Source organism: Brienomyrus brachyistius, chromosome 25 (genome assembly GCF_023856365.1).
Source record: "Brienomyrus brachyistius isolate T26 chromosome 25, BBRACH_0.4, whole genome shotgun sequence".
Taxonomy (NCBI): domain Eukaryota; kingdom Metazoa; phylum Chordata; class Actinopteri; order Osteoglossiformes; family Mormyridae; genus Brienomyrus; species Brienomyrus brachyistius.
The window spans coordinates 9,789,137-9,809,665 of record NC_064557.1 but is presented as its reverse complement, the minus strand read 5'-3'; the positions used below and the strand labels follow the sequence as shown (position 1 = coordinate 9,809,665).

The 20,529-nt window shown below is 42.6% G+C and overlaps 4 protein-coding genes across 7 annotated transcripts in view; 3 read left to right on the top strand and 1 right to left on the bottom strand.

Annotated features, from left to right (window-relative positions):
• Positions 1-872: 872 nt before the first annotated feature.
• Positions 873-2,820, bottom strand: LOC125720677 (interleukin-8-like). The gene is made up of 4 exons (XM_048996418.1): positions 2,667-2,820; positions 2,053-2,185; positions 1,850-1,936; positions 873-1,518 (listed from the first exon to the last, which is right to left on the bottom strand). Exons 1-4 carry the CDS (start codon positions 2,728-2,730, stop codon positions 1,506-1,508), a joined length of 297 nt encoding a protein of 98 aa, XP_048852375.1. The 5' UTR covers positions 2,731-2,820; the 3' UTR covers positions 873-1,505.
• A 4,747-nt stretch (positions 2,821-7,567) lies between these two features.
• LOC125720678 (interleukin-8-like) lies at positions 7,568-8,941 on the top strand. Its single transcript, XM_048996419.1, has 4 exons — positions 7,568-7,709; positions 7,926-8,058; positions 8,175-8,261; positions 8,400-8,941. The coding sequence occupies exons 1-4, from the start codon at positions 7,646-7,648 to the stop codon at positions 8,410-8,412; spliced, it is 297 nt and encodes a 98-aa protein (XP_048852376.1). The 5' UTR covers positions 7,568-7,645; the 3' UTR covers positions 8,413-8,941.
• A 980-nt stretch (positions 8,942-9,921) lies between these two features.
• LOC125720654 (histone PARylation factor 1) lies at positions 9,922-14,770 on the top strand. Of its 2 annotated transcripts, XM_048996368.1 has the most exons (8): positions 9,922-10,050; positions 11,440-11,599; positions 11,700-11,886; positions 12,695-12,793; positions 12,958-13,108; positions 13,222-13,309; positions 14,103-14,275; positions 14,479-14,770. In XM_048996368.1, the coding sequence occupies exons 1-8, from the start codon at positions 9,985-9,987 to the stop codon at positions 14,608-14,610; spliced, it is 1,056 nt and encodes a 351-aa protein (XP_048852325.1). In that variant the 5' UTR covers positions 9,922-9,984; the 3' UTR covers positions 14,611-14,770. The 2 variants fall into 2 exon arrangements, with proteins under 2 accessions (XP_048852325.1, XP_048852326.1); XM_048996369.1 differs by lacking the exon at positions 12,695-12,793.
• An 885-nt stretch (positions 14,771-15,655) lies between these two features.
• LOC125720381 (ankyrin-2-like) overlaps positions 15,656-20,529 on the top strand; it is a 44,674-nt gene continuing 39,800 nt past the window's right edge. For all 3 annotated transcript variants that reach the window (XM_048995717.1, XM_048995716.1, XM_048995711.1), the window contains exon 1: positions 15,656-15,968. In XM_048995717.1, coding sequence (XP_048851674.1) covers positions 15,903-15,968 — 66 coding nt within the window. In that variant the 5' untranslated portion in view covers positions 15,656-15,902. The remainder of the gene's footprint in view (positions 15,969-20,529) is intronic.

The following is a 20,529-nucleotide window of genomic DNA, read 5'->3' as shown; positions in this document are numbered from 1 at the left end:
ACTAACAACTAATCTATTTCAGAATAAGTCTGTAACGTCACAAAATGTGGAAAAAGCGAAGGGGTGTGAATGCTTTCTGGTGGCACTGTATATCATTAAGACAGACCTTTTAAAGCTATATACCATTAAAACAGACTTATTCAGCTTACATACCAGTAAACTGCAGGCCAGTAAACCAGCATCATTAAACGGTCTTGGATTGATAGTTTGATAGCATGAAGTACAGAAAGCTTTTCAAATGTACAGTTAGCAATTAATGAAAAATATTCATATTAATCTATCAGTATAATATCTATAGTGCTGAAATGGAATAGAATGGAATTACTTTATTGTCTTTGCACATTTCTTGCACAGTGAAATTTGCAGTGCAATCCCTAGCATGTGCATAACTAATCATCACAATATAAGGGAAAAAAAGTCAAAAGTCAAAGTAATAAAAAAACACATAATTAAAAGAAAATGAAAACATCTTATATAAATAAAAAATAGCTGTGCATTATTTTGGCAAGTTATTGCGCAGCAATCACCGATTTTTTTTTCATGGGTTTTTTTTTTTTTAATTTACACATTCTTATGTTGTACATTGTAAAATTGTAAATCTTACCTTACTTAACTTTTAAATTTTTGCACAGTCTGAAAAGGTCAGTTCAGGATGCATTTCACTGTGTATGTGTATGACTATGCATGTCATGAATAAAGAATCTTGAATCTTGAAAATGTTAAGGGTATGTATTATGATTACAGTAGCATGATGACAACGATTCAGTGCATTGAAGTTGATGCCGATAGTGGATGTACAGGGCATGCAGAATTATTTTTGGTGGCAAGTTGTATAGATATCCACAGATGCTAGCTTTGAGATTAGACTGGTGCCTTGTTTGATTATATCAAATTTTATTTGTTTTAAGATTATTTGTAGGTACAGTTTCAAAGTTGATACATACAAAACAGTACAAAGCCATCATTAATTTAATTTATATTAATAAAAATAGGAAAAAAAAACATTCAAAGAAATGAAATTCAGTGCAATCTTCTGAATGCAAAATGAAGCTCAACAACCGGGCATGTCAATTTGACACATAACACCCTGAAATATAAATATGTCAATTTGACAAAACAGCTTGACAGATATTTATCTGTCAATGTGATAAATAATACATATATACGACCTGGCTCTATAATATTCCTGTAACCTGCCAAGTGTTATATTCATTTTACATTTAGTCATTTTGTGCTTTTATGCTCAAAATCGGGTCAGCTGATCATAGCCAAACGTCATTATGATCTTAACTGATCATGTACAGACCTAATGTTTAAGAGCTAACAGAAATAATTAATTCTAGCACTTTCCATAGATAAAATGCCAGGAAGAAGATGGGATGAAATACATGAAATGTCAATACATCAAAGCAAGTAATGTTTTTAGATGGTAAAATCTCAATGTTTTCCCATATTTAACATCAGTCAGGAAATTGTCTTCTTCCCATTCAGAATTCTTTTACACATCAGGGTTTTTTGCTGCAGAAATAAAGCAATCGTTCTGGTTTGCCTCAGCAAAAAAATCTTTTACCTTTAATTACCATACTTTATAGAGACAGTTGTACAAATGAAATAGTATATCCAATCATCTTCCATAAATGTTTATTGAGAACAGATTATTTTTTTCTTTACTCAACTATCATCATCTTACAAAACAGAAAATAAATACTCCTCTAGTATTTGCATTTAGCTGATTGTACTGGTGCAGTGAGCTAATTTTGCTAATGTAAAGTACATGGGAATTTTTATATAAATGTATCTAGACTATTATGCAAGTCAAACCCATGCGTAAATTATAACAGAAACTTACTTTGCCAGGATTCTCTCCATGACCCTTTTCACCCAGGGAGCATTGGGGTCCAGGCAGATCTCCTGTCCATTCTCTTTCAGGGTTGCACTGTAGCAGAATCAAAGAAAGTTTGACTGGGTTACAAAAAGGAAGTGAGAGACAGAGAGTGAGGTCACTCCTGACCCACCATACCACCCAAAAGACATGTTCTTTGAGAAACTTACATGATCTCAGTGTCCTTGCAGTGCTGGCTGGGAGGGAAGATCTCCACGCTTTCGATGAGCCTGCCGATGCGCTGGCTTTCGGTTTGGATGCAGCGGCACCTCAATTCCGTTCCCAGGCCTCTCATGCTCATTTCTGCGCAGAGTTAGAGGTCAGAGGTCAGAGTTACACGCAAACCGCTGTTGTCTTTTTACTTAATATAGCATTTTAGGAATGGATCTGAACTACTAAATACTATATACAGTGCTATTCATTCATTTTACAGTCTCTTCTTGCCGTATTTACGAAAAATGGTTTCAGTATAATTTACTGTCAGAATTAATCTAATTCCGTTCCCAGGCCTCTCATGCTCATTTCTGCGCAGAGTTAGAGGTCAGAGGTCAGAGTTACACGCAAACCGCTGTTGTCTTTTTACTTAATATAGCATTTTAGGAATGGATCTGAACTACTAAATACTATATACAGTGCTATTCATTCATTTTACAGTCTCTTCTTGCCGTATTTACGAAAAATGGTTTCAGTATAATTTACTGTCAGAATTAATCTAATCTATTTAATATCTGAAGACATTCTGCACTTTTGATAGGAAGGGAGCTAAAGTCAGCGATCGTCTTACCCTCCGTAATGGTCAGAGCAGCCAGAAGGACAGTGAAGACGGCAACCGCCAGTTTGCAGTTCATGGTGACTATCTGTGTTGATCGGAACGAGCGTCTGCTGAGCCTGTAGGAGTCAGGCCTGGATCTGCCACTGGAATTTTGTGCTCGAGCTGCAGTCCGTGTCGCCTTTTAAAGCCTCAATTTTGGACGTCAGTCTTCCTGTGATTATGCAACTGAGGAATTTCTCAATGTTCAATTTCACAGCCTGTATATGCAAGAAATATTGTTTGTAAATTCCTTAAGCCTAACCTTCAACATCTGTTTCTGTTTATACAGTACATATGTATATGAAATTACTATGAAAACAGTTTAATTCTGGTATTTCTGTAAAACACAATACCTTTAGTACCTTGTGCTCTATGCTAACTGAGGAGGCTTACAGCTAGCTGTGATCTTATTGGGGATGGATGGATCAATGGATGGATGAGATCGCTAATGTTTTAACAGATAAGATCCATATGGGTAGAATGACTGGTCTGTAAGGGCAGTATGACGCCCTGCTACATTAAGTCTCTCTGACTTTATTTTATCTATTACTGTTTAAGGCTACATACCATTAAGACATCCATCCATCCATTTTCCAAACCGCACGGGGTCCGGAGGGTCGCAGGGGGTCCGGAGCCTATCCCGGAAGCAATGGGCACGAGGCAGGGAACAACCCAGGATGGGGGGCCAGCCCATCGCAGGGCACACTCACACACCATTCACTCACACATGCATTCCTACGGGCAATTTAGCAACTCCAATTAGCCTCAGCATGTTTTTGGACTGTGGGGGAAAACCGGAGTACCCGGAGAAAACCCCACAATGACATGGGTAGAACATGCAAACTCCACACACATGTAACCCAGGCGGAGACTCGAACCTGGGTCCCAGAGGTGTGAGGCAACAGTGCTAACCATTGCACCACCATGCCACCCCTACCATTAAGACAGACCTATTAAATTATATACCATTAAAACGGACTTGTCTATATCGCATTAAACCAGACCTATTAATGGTATACAGTGCCCCCAGAAAGTATTCATACCCCTTCACTTTTTCCAGTGAAAAAGGTAAGGTAAGGTACAGACTTACTCTGAAATAGATTTCAGTATACAGTAGTTTTCTTTTACAAAATCTACACAAAAATGGTCCATAATGGAAAAGTGACAATGTGTTTTATGATGTGTTATAAAATTGTTATAAAAAATATAAACATTTAAACATAATAGGTACATAAGTGTTCACACCCTTTGCCATGACCCTCAAAATTGAGCTCAACTGCGTCCAATTTCCACTGATCATCCTTGAGATGCTTCTACAACTTGATTGGAGTCCAGCTGTGGTAAATTCAGTTGGTTGAACATGATTTGGAATGGCACACTAAGGCAGCGCTCCAGTGTTCCCTTGTGGGGGTACAGTAGGAGAACCACCCAGAAGGTCAAGCACCACCACCAGTCAGGCCTTTATGGCAGAGTGGCCAGACGGAATACAATCAAAAATCTCTGGAAAGACCTAAAAATGGCCGTCTACCGGTGCTGCCCATCCAACCTGACTTCGCTGGAGAGGATCTGCAGGAAAGAATGGGAGAAAATGCCCAGAAACAGGTGTGCCAAACTTGCAGAGGCAAACCCAAGAAGACTTGGGGCTGCGATTGCAGCCAAAGGTGCTTCAACAAAATATTAAGCCATGGGAGTGAATACTTATGAAACGCTGGATTAACAAGCTTTTGGCAATAAAATCATTCTAAAAAGTTGTTTTTGCCAAGGGGTGTGAATGCTTTCTGGTGGCACTGTATATCATTAAGACAGACTTTTTAAAGCTATATACCATTAAAACAGACTTATTCAGCTTACATACCAGTAAACTGCAGGCCAGTAAACCAACATCATTAAATGGTCTTGGATTGATAGTTTGATAGCATGAAGTACAGAAAGCTTTTCAAATGTGCAGTTAGCAATTAATGAAAAATATTCATATTAATCTATCAGTATAATATATGTGCTGAAATGGAATAGAATGGAATGACTTTATTGTCATTGCACATTTCTTGCACAGTGAAATTTGCAGCGCAATCCCTAGCATGTGCATATATCTAATCATCACAATATAAGGGAAAAAAAACACATAATTAAAAGAAAATGAAAACATCTTATATAAATAAAAAATAGCTGTGCATTATTTTGGCAAGTTATTGCACAGCAATCACCGATTTTTTTTTTCACAGGTTTTTTTTTATATCACAATTATTTTGTATTATTTCATTATGTTGTGCTTTTTTTAAAATGTGCGTTATAACTTAAGAAGCAGACCTGTTTGCGCTGCTTTGATGTGTCAGTCATTCGTGTCCTCATACGCAGGTGTGACTCAGTGCCCCACCAACAAAGAGCACTGTCTCCAAAGGGAGTTGTTCCCTAAGCCATACACTTCCCAGCATACTGTCACCAGGACCCTAATCACTAACCTGAAAATGGAGTAAGATCAAACGAGAACATTGGGAACATTTAACACTGGCACCAGCGTTTGTACTGATCCCTGACAGTTTGTCAAATTCACTTCTTCTTCATTTCTTCTGTGACTCATACGAATTGGCGGCACGTGAGTTTAATCACCTCGTCTTTGTGCTTCGCAGCTCTGCTGTAATATCCGGCTATACGAGCTCATGCCAGAAACACTGATTTTTCTCATATGGCTCACGGTTACAACAGCGTCGCACTGGCAGTGCCCCAAATCCACTCCTGGCCAGGTTGTGAAACTGTCAAGCCTCAGTATTTTGTCTATTATCTGCCCATATCTAACCTTTTTTTGCAAGTCCAACGACCATGATCCATTACAGGGCACAGCTAGGAAGGGCCAACACTTTAGATATCGGTATTTTAAAAAATCCTGGGTTGGACTATCAGTAGATAAAGCAAAGATAAATATCACTGGCAAAATGTGGTTTCTTGCCACCTGAAGAAATCATAACTAAAGTAGAAGTTTCAAGATAAGATAATGCGACAGCAGAGCGAACATAATGGTCTTGTCATGGAGCACCTGCTCCTTGCCACGACTTCCTGGAGGAGCAAACATATGACTGCAGCCTGGAGTTTCCTTCACATTTCATAGTGGTGATTTCCAGAGCTTTCTAAAGGTCCGCTGTGGTGGCCGAAGTGTCACAATAGGCAATATCACTTCCTCCATTGTTCACATTGCAACACGTCCACCGTGCAACAGCAGGCAAAGGCTCTGCAAGACTCCAAAGTCACGTATCAGTTGAAACACAAATCACAACAATTACCACAAGAATTACTGGCCTTATGTAAATGTGGAACCAGTTTATACTGTTTAAAACATGTCAAAATACTTTTCACTTTGTTGACCATCCAACATTCTTAAATGGAGTGAGATTCAGATCATCTGTTCTGCTGGAAGAAGAACAACGGGATGAAGTAATAAAGCCAAACGTGATGAATTATATTAGATCAGTTTTCAGGGTTAATTTAGGTTGCTTTAACTATAAAACAAAAATAATAATAACAATGAATGAAAACAGGACTGTTGACCCTCAAGTTTGAGTGTGGTGTTCATTGTCCATATTTATGCTTTTTCTGTTATTTAGTAATATATGTATATAAAGTAAGCTTCTTTGTTGCCATTATCAAAGAGCTTTCTAGCATTCCAAGAATTATTTGCAGAACAAAACTTTGCTTTGTGAAATGAAGAACGTTAACCACCACAAAGGAAACCACAACACTAAATGAACGCTCCAGCAACTTTCGCTTCTGCTACTTCAGAAAGCTTGTGAAAGAGCCGGTCTTACAGCCCCCTGAGGTACCCTCAGGAGATGGATTAGGAATTTATTTTTTACAACCAAGGGAACACCCCTCCCCCCACTCGGTGAACTACCTGGTGTGGCTGAAGGAATTTGGACCTTGCTGAGTCTAGAGCAAACTGACAAGCAAACAAATTAATAACATGCACACGACAGACCATCAAACCTTATTACCACAAACTATAAACACCACAGCCACCAACTGCCAAAAACACCAACTTATGTTCCTGTATCCTTGCATCTTCCATTACCCCCACTGAAGAAAAGTGATGTCATATTGACCACCCAGTGTGGTTAGAAGTGACTGTAAAATGTCCTGCAAAATATGCAAATAACAACTTTAATAATAATAATAATAAATAATAATAAAAATAGGGCGGCATGGTGGTGCAGTGGTTAGCGCTGTTGCCTCACACCTCTGGGACCCGGGTTGTGGAGTGTGTGTGCGTGTGAGAGTGAATGGTGTGTGAGTGTGCCCTGCGATGGGCTGGCCCCCCATCCTGGGTTGTTCCCTGCCTCGTGCCCATTGCTTCCGGGATAGGCTCCGGACCCCCCGCGACCCAGTAGGATAAGCGGTTTGGAAAATGGATGGATAATAATAATAGAAATAATAAAACAAATAAAAATTGGGATGGAATGGTGGTGCACTGGTTAGTGCTTTTCCATCACACTTCTGGGACCAAGTATAAAGTTTCTGCCCAGGATTTGTGTTTGGGGAGTTTGGATGTTTCCCCTGTGTCACTGTACAGTTTCCTGTTGGTTCTCTGGTTTCTCCCCACAGTCCAAAAGCTGGCAAACCCGAACAGGAGTGGCCTAATCATTCTTAGGTGTGAATGGTGTTTGTGCCCTGTGGTAGCTGGCTCCCCATCCTGGGATATTCCCATAACTTAACCCAGGATAAGAGGATAAGAGGATATTCCAAATCAACAGCCTAAGAGCCTAGACAGATAAAGCATTTTTCTTTGAAGACTTTCTATTGTTCTGCTTATTGGCTAATGGGAGAAATTCCAGTGGCGTAACTTCCCCAATGACTCACCGCTTCCTGCCTGTGGACTTTAAAAAGCAGCAGGCTCCAGTGGCAGATACAAACCTGCATCCTACAGGCTCAGCAGACGCACGCTCTGATCAACACAGAAAGTCACCATGAACTGCAAACTGGCGGTTGCCGTCTTCATTGTCCTCCTGGCTGCTCTGACCGTTACGGAGGGTAAGATTATCGCTGACTTAAGCTCCCTTTCCATCAACGGTGCAGAATGCCTTCAGATATTAAATAGATTACATTAATTCAGTTAAATTATACTGAAACTATATTTTGTAAACATAGTAAGAAAAGACTGTAAAATTAATAAATAACACTGTGTATAGCATTTAGACAGCAGCGGCTTGCGTGTGACTCTGACCTCTGACCTCTAACCCTGCGCAGGAATGAGCATGAGAGGCCTGGGAATGGAATTGAGGTGCCGCTGCATCCAAACCGAAAGCCAGCGCATCGGCAGGCTCATCGAAAGTGTGGAGATCTTCCCTCCCAGCCAGCACTGCAAGGACACTGAGATCATGTAAGTTCCTCCAAGAACATGTCTTTTGGGTGGTATGGTGGGTCAGGAGTGACCTCACTCTCTGTCTCTCACTTCCTTTTTGTAACCCAGTCAAACTTTCTTTGATTCTGCTACAGTGCAACCCTGAAAGGGACTGGACAGGAGATCTGCCTGGACCCCAATGCTCCCTGGGTCAAAAGGGTCATCGAGAGAATCCTGGCAAAGTAAGTCCCTGTAACACTCTCCTTCTCCCTGTCCAACTCGTGATACTACTCATTGTCTTCTGTGGTTTCAATTTAATTCTAATGCAGAATCATAGTTTTTTTTACTGGATAGAAAACAGCTCTTTATTATTTTTGCAGCAGAAAACCCTGAAGCTGAGAAGAGGAATGTGAAAAAATGAAGTTCATCCGAACCTCCAGTGTTTCCAGTGCATCCAAAATAGAAAGTGTTATTTATTTAAGTGTTAACGTGTTAATATAAATATAGTGTTAATATATTGTTAATATAAATGTTTTTGATTTTATATAAATTATTACTACAGTTGGTTATCATATTTAACAAAAAGGAGGCTAGCACAGTGGGTAAGATTGTTGCCTGTGGCAAAGTGGTGGTATACTCTAGACAGGGTGTGAAAAAGCAAGTTGATTCAAAGCAAGATACTTTGTACACAGTGTTTTACTGTGAGCCATCTAATACTTTTCAAGTGAATGTGTCATATTGACATCGCATATAAAAATTACTGACACCAAAAGAACATAATTTAAAGCATAATTGCCATTATTTTGTAATTTTTTTTTTGGCAGAAATTTGTCAAATTTTTATTATTTTTCTTATATATTTATTCACATTTTATGTACCGTGATATTCCTGAAAGTTTGTGATTAAATTATTTTTTCTGGTATGCACAGTGATTTATTTCACCATCATTGGAAATGTATTTTAAACCACACGCCTTGCACAGAGTACAGTGGATTTCTCTCCCATGCGACATTCCAGTTCTGCAATCCAGAGCGTGAGGACACAAACTCAAAGCTGAAATACAGCCTTCAAGACCAGTTATTTGAAGCTTGACCCACCCCAGTTCAGATACACTTCTGTGTATAACTTCTGTATCTTTGAAACACTGTTAAATTAGTTTTTTTACGTTGCCATTTGACATATAGAGTCCCACATTTACGTTAAGTTCTTTAACTTTCCTTATACGACATCAGATCTTGCTTTTCTTTAAGTGTGGTATCATCAGCATGCTGAGACATAACTTTTAAATCTGGAAGTTCCCTTCCATTAAGCTCTCTAATCTGTACTGAATCATCATTATTATCTCAATAGTAATGTAATTAAGTAAACTATACCATGTTTTGCACACTCAGTGCAGGTTAATTATTCTTCATGAAGAAAACCAGCAAACGAGCTGATCATTGAAACTTGTGCATTTAACATATTTTCATTTCCGTGAGCACACTGGACAGCTAGATCTCACCCGCCAAACACTGGACATCTTTGCTATTTTGAAAAACAATGTTGTTCGTTGTCTTGCCATAGGAAAAACCTGTTTTTTTTTGTTAGACTTTCTAATCGTGCAGTCACTGGTTGAGAAACTGTGGGTTTTTTAATGATGCCATACTAAGCAGGAACGCAGATATGCTAAGCTAATACACAGCAATCCTCGTCCTATATTTACTTTTTTTACCTGCACGTCACTCTGATTTCGATCGTATAAATTTCACAAGATATAACAATGATCATGTTTCTTTTATTTTTCTTAATCGTTATTCCAGTTAGTATGGATAGTGATCATATACTTTAGCGGTAAGCGCCATGGTGAAGAACCACTCCGAAGCACAAGGAGGCGCTGTCCCCAAACTGGAGAGGTATTTTATTCATTATTTATTTTGGGGGCGGGGGATCACAGTCGTCACTGTTCGGTTACACTCGTTGATCGGAATGGAGACCGAAGAAGGAGGCAAGATGGCGGGGCGCGGGAAAAGAAAACCTAAGTCAGCAGTGCAGGTACATCGAAGACAAGCGCAAATAGCCTGCCAAGGCTGAGTTTGCGTCGCGTGCATGTCTGTGCATGTTCAGCTACCTGTGCCGGAGCTCCCCGCCGATGCTGGACTGTGATGGGGGACTGGAGTGCACCGGGCAAGACAAAAAGAGTTAAACATTCGATTTGTGTTAATGGAGTTAAGGCATAAGAACCGAAGGTGCAGCATACATTATTTATTCATGGACACGCGCTTTTGAATTGTGGCGTTTCCGTGTTCTAAAATTTAACAAGTGCAGTTGTGCAAAAGAATATTTATCACACCCGTACTACAGATGAACTGCCCAAATGACGGAGGCTGCATAGCCGAACCGGCTAATTAAGAAGGCTGGAGCTGGACACAGCTGAGGAAGTTGTGGAGAGATGTCCAGACTGCTCTCCATAATGGTTAATAAAGACCATCCGTTCAAAAAGGATATCGTCATCACACTGTCACTAAATCATGTATTTTTACTGGGAAGGGCACCTCAGAGGGCACGTCTCAATTGTAAGGGTACCTTATATGCACTACATCACGTTTGATCCTCTGGAGGGGTACCTGATTGGGCACTTAATGTTTTCTCACCACTTAGGAGTACCCTTTACGGGTGGGGTTTTCCAACCCCAGGTATGTTGATTGGTACCGATTCCTGGTCAGTAGTCCACTGGGCCTCAAAATGTTTTTGTGAGCCTTCATGTTCATCCGTTCTGCAAAACTGCCGGCAAGTAGGCGTGACATTAGTGAGACAGTTCATAGCAGCACCCTTTTTCACTGGAAGGGTCCCCATAGGGTCGCTTAGATCAGTATAAGGGCACCTTATAGGGCACTGCATCACATTCTCTCCACTAGAAGGGTGCTTGTTAAGACACTTCATCACATTCTCTTGCTCTATAGGGCACATCATCATACTATTTCACATCAAGGGGGCAACGCAGACGGCACCAAATCATTTTTTTTCCATGTGAAGGCCAGCTAGTAGTAGCATTTTTACCCCTCTAGAGGGCGCTTTAGTAACCTTTTTCCAACGATGGAGGCACCAGTGCTTGTTTTGTGCAGTTCTCTTATTCTTTAAATGTATCTCTCATGTTAATTGTATTACTCATATTTCCTTAATGTATTTGTCTGTTTACTTATTTATTATCCTTTGTTTTTTTTTTCTTTCCGAACAAAGAAATATGCCCCCACAGGACTCAGAAGAGTTCTGTCTTATTGTTAAAAATCATTTTTACGAGTTGCAAAAAGGAGATTACTGACTAGTGCACTTTTAACCTTGTTGTGTGCTAAACATTAGATCACATTCGGCTTTTAGTGCATGTGAGGATTCCTTGCTGGTCATAATGATGGTTTAATGCTTGAACTGAATCCTTTTCTGCAGGAACCTGAACCAACAAACAGGGATATGAAGAGGCCCAGGTCCGACCTGGAAACCCGCGACCTGGCCCAGGAGGTCGAACGTCTCTACAAACTTAGGATGCCACCAGATTTCTACCATTTCTGGGCCTTGTGTCAGCGCCTGAGCCCAGAGTGTCCACAGGGTTAGTGACGCCCCCCCCACAGGCCACAGACATGAATGAGCCGGTATTGTGATGCGCAGCCTGTGATTAAAGGCCATATACCCTCACTTGTTTCCTGTAGATGCCTTGAAGCAGGTTCTTGGCCTGCACCTCGTTGGCCCTTATGACATCCTTGCTGGGAGGCATAAATCAGCCCTGAACTCGACGCCAAACTACTACTTACACTGGCGGTACTTCTACGACCCGCCAGAGCTCCAGACCATCCTGGTGGGAGACAGGGACAGCCAGCATCACATGGGCTACTACAGGTAACTATGGAAACCGTTCACGACTGTTGACAAGACTCAGTGTTATATGAAAATTAACTATCAAAATTTTAATACAATATAATATAGTAACCATGTGCAATTTCAGTCACTAAGGCTCCCCACTCAAATAATACTGGGGTGTTGTGTACTGTTCTGGCCATTCATTGTTCCGCCTGTTCATTGTAAATTGTTGTTCACTGTGATGTGATCACACCCTTTGCACTTTGTGTTGCCTGTTTGCAGCTTTTTGCCCTGTTGTATGTGATGTTCGGTGTTACTAGATGTTGCACTGGGGCCATGGGGAAACGCTGTCTCACACTTGTATGAACATGTATGAAGCCGTCGATGACAACAGAGTAACCTTAACCTTTAACAAAATAAACACTACTGAAACCGGAACTGCAATAACTAATTAGTAAGTCGAACAAAAAATAGTTGGCAAAGAATTTTGTCATTGATATGTTGCATTTTTTCTGTTTGCTGATCTAAATAAAGTATGCATGCACGGGCTCTTCTGTACATACTGCATTTGTCCATCGGTGCAGGAGAGGAGAGGTCAGATATGTTGCAGCAAGCGCAAATACGAGCAGTGTAATGAAACAGTTTTAAAGTTGGTTCTAGGCTTGGGCAATTTTATGGTAATATGGTCTATCGTGACATTTTGAAATTTTGGAAACGTGATAACCCTAATTAGAACACTCTGAATGTGTAGGTGTGGGTAGATTTGTAGACCATCAAGGAAGGTAAAGTGATTGTGCGTCTGTTTGGAAGGCTAGATGGTAATTAGGGTGCGTTTGCGTGCCTGTAGGGACAGTCCCGATGCCCTGCCTGTCTTCGTCGGGGAAAATGAGGCGACGAAGGGTTGTGCGATCAGCCAGATGGGGGACAACGTGTTTGCTGCTGTGCTGTAAGTGTCACTCGGAACCAGAGGACCAACTGAAGCCTGAGCGTTTGCGTGTGTCTTTGCCGTGAGGACTGCGTCCCTGAGATGCTCTGCGCGTATTTGGCATGTCCGGCGGCCGCGGGCTGGTGTCTCTGCCTCACAGGTTTTTTCCTGGCTGCTGCACACAGGATATTCTTGGAAAGGAGGAAGAAGGAACTCCCCAGCAAGAAGCAGTCATCCTTGCTGTTGTCCCTGGAGGCGGAGATCAGGGACACAGCTAAGACGCTGGGCTACTCTCTGGAGCAGAAGAGCAAGAGCATGAAGCAGCGGGCCAGGAAGGTAGCTGTGTACCTTTTTAACGCGAGTGAGATGGGCAGTTTATCGAAGTACAGAACGACGAATAAATCCCCGCCCCCTTATTTCCTTGACCAATGAGCTTGCTTGTGTGTTAGGTGGTGGCTCAGACATTTCACGGCGCAGGCATTGTGGTTCCCGTGGACAAGAATGACGTGGGATACCGGGAACTCCCAGAAACAGACGGTGAGAGTCAGTCAGCAGACACTTTGCTTCATGGTGTAGCGCAGTGTCTTATGAAGGCACTCCATGAAGATAAGCGAGTCCATCAGCAGGAGCTGGCGGGGTGCCAGCACACCGCTGTCGCGCTCAGTCACACAGATCAGATCCAGCATGGTCTGGAGGCTCCCTTAACGCAGGTGTATCTTGTCCTCTCAGTCTGTACGTCGTTATTTCCCTAACACTTTGACTGAAATATCATTTCTTCAAACACTGGGGGAAAAGAGCTGAAAATTAGTTACTTGAACAATCTGCAGAAATTCAATAGATATTCTTTGGTTACACCATGACAGACAGTGGAAGAAAATCCTCAGCTGCTGTTTGACTAACACAAACGTGCACACACAAACGTGCACACACAAACGTGCACACACAAACGTGCACACACAAACGTGCACACACAAACGTGCACACACAAACGTGCACACGCGCGCACGCAAACACGCGCACGTACAGAAACGCACACCATGCTTGCTTTTAGAGAGCTGTATCAATTCCGTTTTGCTGTCAAGAAAATGCCTCATCTTCCATTGGTCATTTCAATTAAAACTATCATCATAGTCTTCATACTCTCTTTACAATTAAGACTGACATCCTGAGTAATACTCTGACTGAAAGAATATTCTTCGTAAATGGTCGATAACCTCTTAAGGATGTTTGAACACTTTTCCTCATTCCTTCGGTGGTAGTTTTGTGCGCTTAGCCAGGATCATTTTCAGTAGACAACATCAGGAAGAGTTCTGTGACATTTTATCTGCAGCCGGTTTGAGGAAGATATGCAAAGCCATCGCAGATGCCAAAGACGACGAGGAGCGGATGAAGGCCTTCGCTCCCATCCAGGAGATGATCACATATGTGCAGTTTGCCAATGATGAGTGCGATTACGGCATGGGCTATGAACTAGGCATTGACCTCTTCTGCTACGGTTCCCATGTGAGTATGAACATAGCTGGGAAGGGAATGAGGGCCAGGCTGACTCTGCACTGGGCGCGGGGGACTCTGGCAGGGCGGGGGCCAGGCTGACTGGGTGCGGGGGATTCTGGCAGGGCGGGGGCCAGGCTGACTGCTGGGTGCGGGGGACTCTGGCAGGGCGGGGGCCTGGCCTACTCAGGTTACCTTTGTTTTCTTCCTGTCAGTATTTCTACAAAGTGATCCGGCAGCTTCTGCCCATGGCGTACACCCTGCTGAAGAGGGGCCTCTTTGGGGACATCCTGGAGGCACACCTTTCCAGCCGCAGTCTGGACAACCTGGACCAGCTCTCCGCTTGAAGGGGGGGGGGGGGGGGGTGTCGTTATAAGCTTGTAACTTCTCTGTGTAATAGGTGCTGCATGTTTTTTTTTTTGTCTGGAATTAAAGTTCTCTGTTTGGTACTGATCGTTCTTAAAGTGTAAAGGTAGATGTTTAATAAAAGCTATATTTTTAATAAAATGCGTCTCTTATTTCAGAAATCTGGAAAATCTTGCGTTTTGAATGCAGCTGCTTATACATTGCACTGCTTACACAGTGCCAGTGTTGACTGCAGTAAGATTGTGTGGCATGTCTGCACTGGCTGGGAGGTGGCTGTTTATGCCCGGTGCCCAACAGTCCAAGATGGAAGTGAGTCAGAAATACAGGATCTGTCCAGTTCAGTCTTGTCTCTCTGTGTGCTTCACATATTGCGTTATTATTGTAATGCATCTGTTTACGTGCCACAGCGTGAGCGTCAGGCTGCTGAGCGGCTCTCGGCAGCCGGCTGCCGCCCTGGAGCCTGACGCCGTTAAGCTCTTTGCTGACTCTGCTCCTAGCTGGTCCCCATAGTGCCATTAGATCAGCCTTGTCAGCTAAGCTAATGGAGCCCTGCATCTCACAGACTAACGTCTGGTACGGGTCCATTATGTGTTGCTCGATTTCCGGCATGCTGGACACTCAGAAGGCTGAGGTGCTGTTCTGTGTGTATGACTGTACGTAGACGCATTTTCTAGATGCCCGAGTGCATGTATGTTTGGTTAAATGTCATCTTATGTAGAGACCAACCCATGCCCTGATGATAATTAATATGGCATATTAACAAGTTTGGCTCATTCTGCATTTATTTGCAAAAAAGATGGCCAGATATGTCATATCGTGCTTTATAAAATACATTTAAACCCGATTAATAAACGTCCCCTTGTAGTTCACTTCAAAGCTTAATTGGATGCTTGTGTCCTTCAGATTGTGAAAAATATCCAGCAGCCCTTTCTGACGGAAGAACGTTAAAAGCGACACCTTGCAGCCTTTGTGGCCAGACAGAGAAGGAGGGAGGGAGAGAGGGAGGGAGGGGAAGTGAGCCGCGTTATCCGCCCCTCGCCGCTAAGATGAGCGATCACATCATCTCCAGCATCAGCCTCCGGAGCAGCACTGCGGTGTCCGGAGCTCTGCTTGGCTCTCTGCGGAGCTGTTGATTTCCTGGAGTAACTGCACTCGTACCGTGTATGGGCCTTCCTGCTGGACCGTTAAATCACCATCAATCGGCTTGTCAAAGGCATCTGGGCTGAATGTTAAAGAGCCGCGGTGCTGCACCGAGCCTGACCGAGACGGGAACATGGCATCCCCCAGCAGCTCGTCGCCTGAGCGGGGGTCCCCACCGAACCAACAGCGCATTCGCCAGGTTAGTGTCAGTTCTGCTATAACATGGTCACATTTAGCTGCTTGGTCATCTTCCAGCTTTTCAATCCGTAATGATGAAGTAACAGTGATTCGACTCCCTGTCCTAGGGGGCGCTAACGGGGGAGGGTAGTTAAGGCGTTGCCCTGGATACGACATCAAAATGAGCCCCGAAACGCTGCATTTTTAAAATCACGCAGTTGATTCATTCTTAAAATAGTAACGCCGATTGTAATTTTACTGTATGGGCTAATTTTCTACAAATTAACCCCCTTTTAAGTTGAGCTGAATTCGCGCTGCAAGGGCATGTGTGTGGGTCACCCTGGCAATACGGTTCCAGCATATTTAAGGTCTTTAAGCTAATAAATGTGAACATTTATATACAATGATGTGGTGAGGTTAAAACGCAAGATGAGAGCGAAATGTGCATGTGTCCCCACGACCCATGACCGTGATAAGCTGCGCTTTTGAAGCAGGTGCGTCTCTCTAGCCAGCGGCCATTTAAATGGGAAGTTAAACTGGTGTTTCCGAGCATCGGCTGTGTCATGGAAAACCGCGGCAGAAAGACAGTGGAGCACAAGCTCATTGCTGATCTGTTCATAACAGTTTAGGGAGTATGAAGAAAGTCTGTTGCCTCAGTGGTTCAGTGGTTCTAGATGCGTTTTCGTTTCCAGGCTTGTCAGCTTGAAATATATTGCCTTTTTATGTGCGTATATTAGTGCTGGAGTCTTAAAATGGTATATGGCTTTAAGTTTTGGTAGAAGTATTAGATTCAAATGATCGTGGAGTTTGTGTGGTGTGTTTTGTGGTTCTCCGGCTCTTCCTTACGGAAGTGAATTGATAATTGGTAACACTATATAGCAGTGTGTGACTGTTTGTCTGCGTGTCTGTCTGTGTCTGTGTAAGTATGTGTGTAACTGTATGTGTGTGTTGTCACAATGTATGTCTATGTGCATATCTGTGTGTGAGCTGTATGAGTATGTACATGTATGAGTGTGTGTGTATTTTGGCTGGATAGTTCAATATACTATAATATATCCTTTGACTGCCTAAGACTTTTGCACGATACTGAATACACACCTAAGATCAGAGACACTGAACTGAATCCTGAATGTGTTTTTAGTTTTTCTGTATTTCCACGTGTGGCTTGTAGACTTTGATTGCAGAGCAGAAAGGCGTGAGCAGCTGAGGCAGACGGAAGCTGATGGGATGGCAGGGTCCTAACGATGCTGTGGCGTCTCAGTAATTAACGTCACTCTAGACAGGCCGTTCTCACGCTTCTCGTAAAATGCTTTCCCGCCGCTTCCACAATATATCTAAGAAAATCTGTATCTGAGAGAACGCTTTCACACTGAGAAAACTGGGTCTCAATGGAACATTATTAAAGAAATAATTTTCCCTTAGTTATTATGACTGTTTGAAAAGTGTGCGATACCTGCCTTCCAAGTCTCGGAAAAACAGGAATTGTTCACTGCCCTCCCTTCATTGATTCTGAGTGAACTTATGTAGGTGACACAACTATGAGTTTAGTAGTTACCAGTAGTTGCCTGAATATAAACAAATTATGAACATAATTATTGTGTTCAAGAAATATATATATATATTAAAAAGTGTTTTAGTAGAAAGGAGTTGGTGATGCCTTCACACTTCCTGTCCAGAAGCCCCGCCCCTTCCTGTTTGTGTTGCCTGATTGCTGAGCCCCTTTCATCCGTGTGATTTGCTCTCCCTGTTTCGGGAAGCTGCCTGTTCAGACCAGGTTGCGTGTCCTATCTGCTCTTCCATACTGCAGAGTCATTCTGTGCTTGTATTGCTCCACCTGGATTGGCCGTGTGGAATCACGTGACCACGCGTCTGTGTCAGTAAGGAGGCTTTCTGGCCCCAGCCTTGATGTAGAGCTCACTCATGGTCTGCTCAGGATTTGCCGGCTGTTTGCTGTCTCTCACGCGCCATCTGGGGTCACCCCCTGTGGCTGGCCTGCAAGACCAATGCATGGCTTGAGACTGTTGGTCACTGAACGAATTCATAGGAAGGGGCAATTTATCTGCATGCTTGTATATAAAAATTCACTTAAAAGTAACGGATTATGGAAAGTTGAAGCGTTTACATGGGGAAGGTCTGGGTATTGGTACATGTAATAACATTGTTACATGTACATTGGTACATGTAATCTTCAGTTGGATTTTTCACTATTTAATAGAAAAAAATAAATTGTTTTCTTGTCCTGCTGCAGTTGATAATTATCAGGCAGTGGTTGTTTGAGCCAAGGTTCTCTTATAAATAAATGGATCACTTTTCTCTTTGTCTGACCTGTAAAAGCTTCTCTCCCTTCTTTTCTTCTCCTTCAGCCAAAAACATTTCCCAGATCAATGTTTATTGATCATTGTGTAAATGTATTTGTTTTAAAAAAGCAGATACCTGTGCCGCTTTATACACATCGCAGTGCAATCTCTGTGTTTCTGTGTGTGTGTGTGTGTGTGTTCATCAGCTCCTTTGTCTTCTATATTTTATAGCAGAGACTCCCCAGGGATTCTAGTGCGTCACATGACTTTGAGGAAGCTACAGCTAATGGCATCTCCGCTTCATTACATTAGTGTCCATCAGCAGTTACAGGGCACTTTATAGATAGGAGCTGCTGTATATCTTTACTTATCCCAAGGCCTGTGTCCTAAGTACACAGGCTTCCCACGTGTCTCTTCTCCAGTGTACTGATTTTTGCTTTAACATGACCTGTGATAAAGTTACACACATATTTGCAAGTTATTGTTTGACAGAACCACCTTTTGTTTGGATTTTTTTCTTGTCTCATCATTCAGCTGTGATCTTATTTTCTGCAGCAAGCAATGGGCCTACAGGCTATATAGCCATTAGCTATACTTTCATAACAGTAGGGTGAGTAGTGCTGAGCCCACTATGCTTCAGGGCTGCAGTGCTGAAATGACTTTACGTAGTGTTGTCATACATAACCATACACAACCCAACATTCAGAGTTGCCTGCTTGGTGATTTTGTTGAGCGAATGGGGCTTTAACCATGAATCTAATACCTACATAGTGTCATATGGACCTGGATGATTTCCTGAACACAGAACGCAGACTATGGATGCCGATGATTTAGTGGAATGTGCATATTAGTATTCTCTTGCTGAGAAAATTCGTTGCACTAAGTACAGTCATACAAATTTACCTGGTGTTTGCTCTCACATTGTGGTAATGTCCAGGTTGTATTTGTGTTTGGCCTGGTCTTTCCCTCATACTGTGGTCTTGTTGATGTTGTATTTGTGCCTGGTCTGTGGCCTGTACTACGAAGTGGGCTCATCGGGGTAACTTGTGGGATTTAAGGTACCACTGTTTAAATGGACTTCATATTCTTTCACTTACATTTTGCCCAGACTACCTTAAATCCGACAAGTTAGCCCAGTAAGCTAGTAACCCCGCTTCGTAGTACAGGCCACGGGTCTTGCCTTCACACTGTGATCTTGTTTGTTTTTGGCCTGGTCTTTCCCTCATACTGTGATCTTGTTGAGGCTGGGCCTGGTCTGGTCTTTCCCTCATACTGTGACCTTGTTCGTGTTTGGCCTGGTCTTGCCCTCATACTGTGATCTTATTGATGTTGTATTTGTGCCTTGTCTGGTCTTGCCTTCATACTGTGACCTTGTTTGTGTTTGGCCTGGTCTTTCCCTCATACTGTGATCTTGTTTGTTTTTGGCCTGGTCTTTCCCTCATACTGTGATCTTGTTGAGGCTGGGCCTGGTCTGTTTTTTTCCCTGATACTGTGGTCTTGTTCAGGTTGTATTTGTGCCTGGTCTGGTCTTGCTGTGGTGTTGTTGAGGTTAAATTTGTGCGTATGCTGGTCTTTCCGTCATACTGTGATATTGTTAAGGTTGTATTTGTGCCTGGCCTAGTCTTCTTGTGGTCCTGTTGAGATTATGTTTGTGACTATTTTAGACTCTCCACAATGGTGATCCCGGGGAGCTTGAAGCCGCTGAACTGATCCATAGAACCCCCTCTAGTGTAGGTGGAGCTGTGCACCGCTCCCTCCTTCCGGGCATCCATGATTTGCTTCTTCAATTTGCCAACATTGAGGGTGGAGCTGTCATCCTGGCATCACTCTACCAGGAGTCTGACTACCTCCCTGTAGACTGACTCATCACTGTTGCTGATCAGCCCAATGACGTTGGTGTCACCAGCAAACTGCAGGATGGAGTTGGAGCTGTGCTTGGTGGCACAGTCATAGGTGAAGAGGGAGTACAGCCATAGCCAAAAGTGAGAATGACACAAATATTAATTTTCACAATGTCTGCTGCCTCAGTTTTTATTATGGCAGTTTGTTGCAAGAATGTTATTAAGTATGTTCAGATGAATTGCAATTAATTGCAAAGTCCCTCTTTGCCATGAAAATGAACTTAATCCCAAAAAACCATTTCCACTGCATTTCAGCCCTGCCACAAAAGGACCTGCTGACATCATTTCAGTGATTCTCTCGTTAACACGAGTGAGAGTGTTTGAGGAGGACAAGGCTGGAGATCACTCTGTCATGCTGATTGAGTTAGAATAGCAGACTGGATGC

Coding starts and splice junctions, on each gene's coding strand:
- LOC125720677 (XM_048996418.1), bottom strand. CDS start 2,730: ATGAACTGCAAACTGGCGGTTGCCGTCTTCACTGTCCTTCTGGCTGCT. Junction 2,186..2,666: donor TGCTCTGACCATTACGGAGG/GTAAGACGATCG, acceptor AACTCTGCGCAG/AAATGAGCATGAGAGGCCTG. Junction 1,937..2,052: donor TGCAAGGACACTGAGATCAT/GTAAGTTTCTCA, acceptor ATTCTGCTACAG/TGCAACCCTGAAAGAGAATG.
- LOC125720654 (XM_048996368.1), top strand. CDS start 9,985: ATGGAGACCGAAGAAGGAGGCAAGATGGCGGGGCGCGGGAAAAGAAAA. Junction 11,600..11,699: donor GAGCCCAGAGTGTCCACAGG/GTTAGTGACGCC, acceptor TGTTTCCTGTAG/ATGCCTTGAAGCAGGTTCTT. Junction 12,794..12,957: donor AACGTGTTTGCTGCTGTGCT/GTAAGTGTCACT, acceptor TGCTGCACACAG/GATATTCTTGGAAAGGAGGA.
- LOC125720678 (XM_048996419.1), top strand. CDS start 7,646: ATGAACTGCAAACTGGCGGTTGCCGTCTTCATTGTCCTCCTGGCTGCT. Junction 7,710..7,925: donor TGCTCTGACCGTTACGGAGG/GTAAGATTATCG, acceptor AACCCTGCGCAG/GAATGAGCATGAGAGGCCTG. Junction 8,059..8,174: donor TGCAAGGACACTGAGATCAT/GTAAGTTCCTCC, acceptor ATTCTGCTACAG/TGCAACCCTGAAAGGGACTG.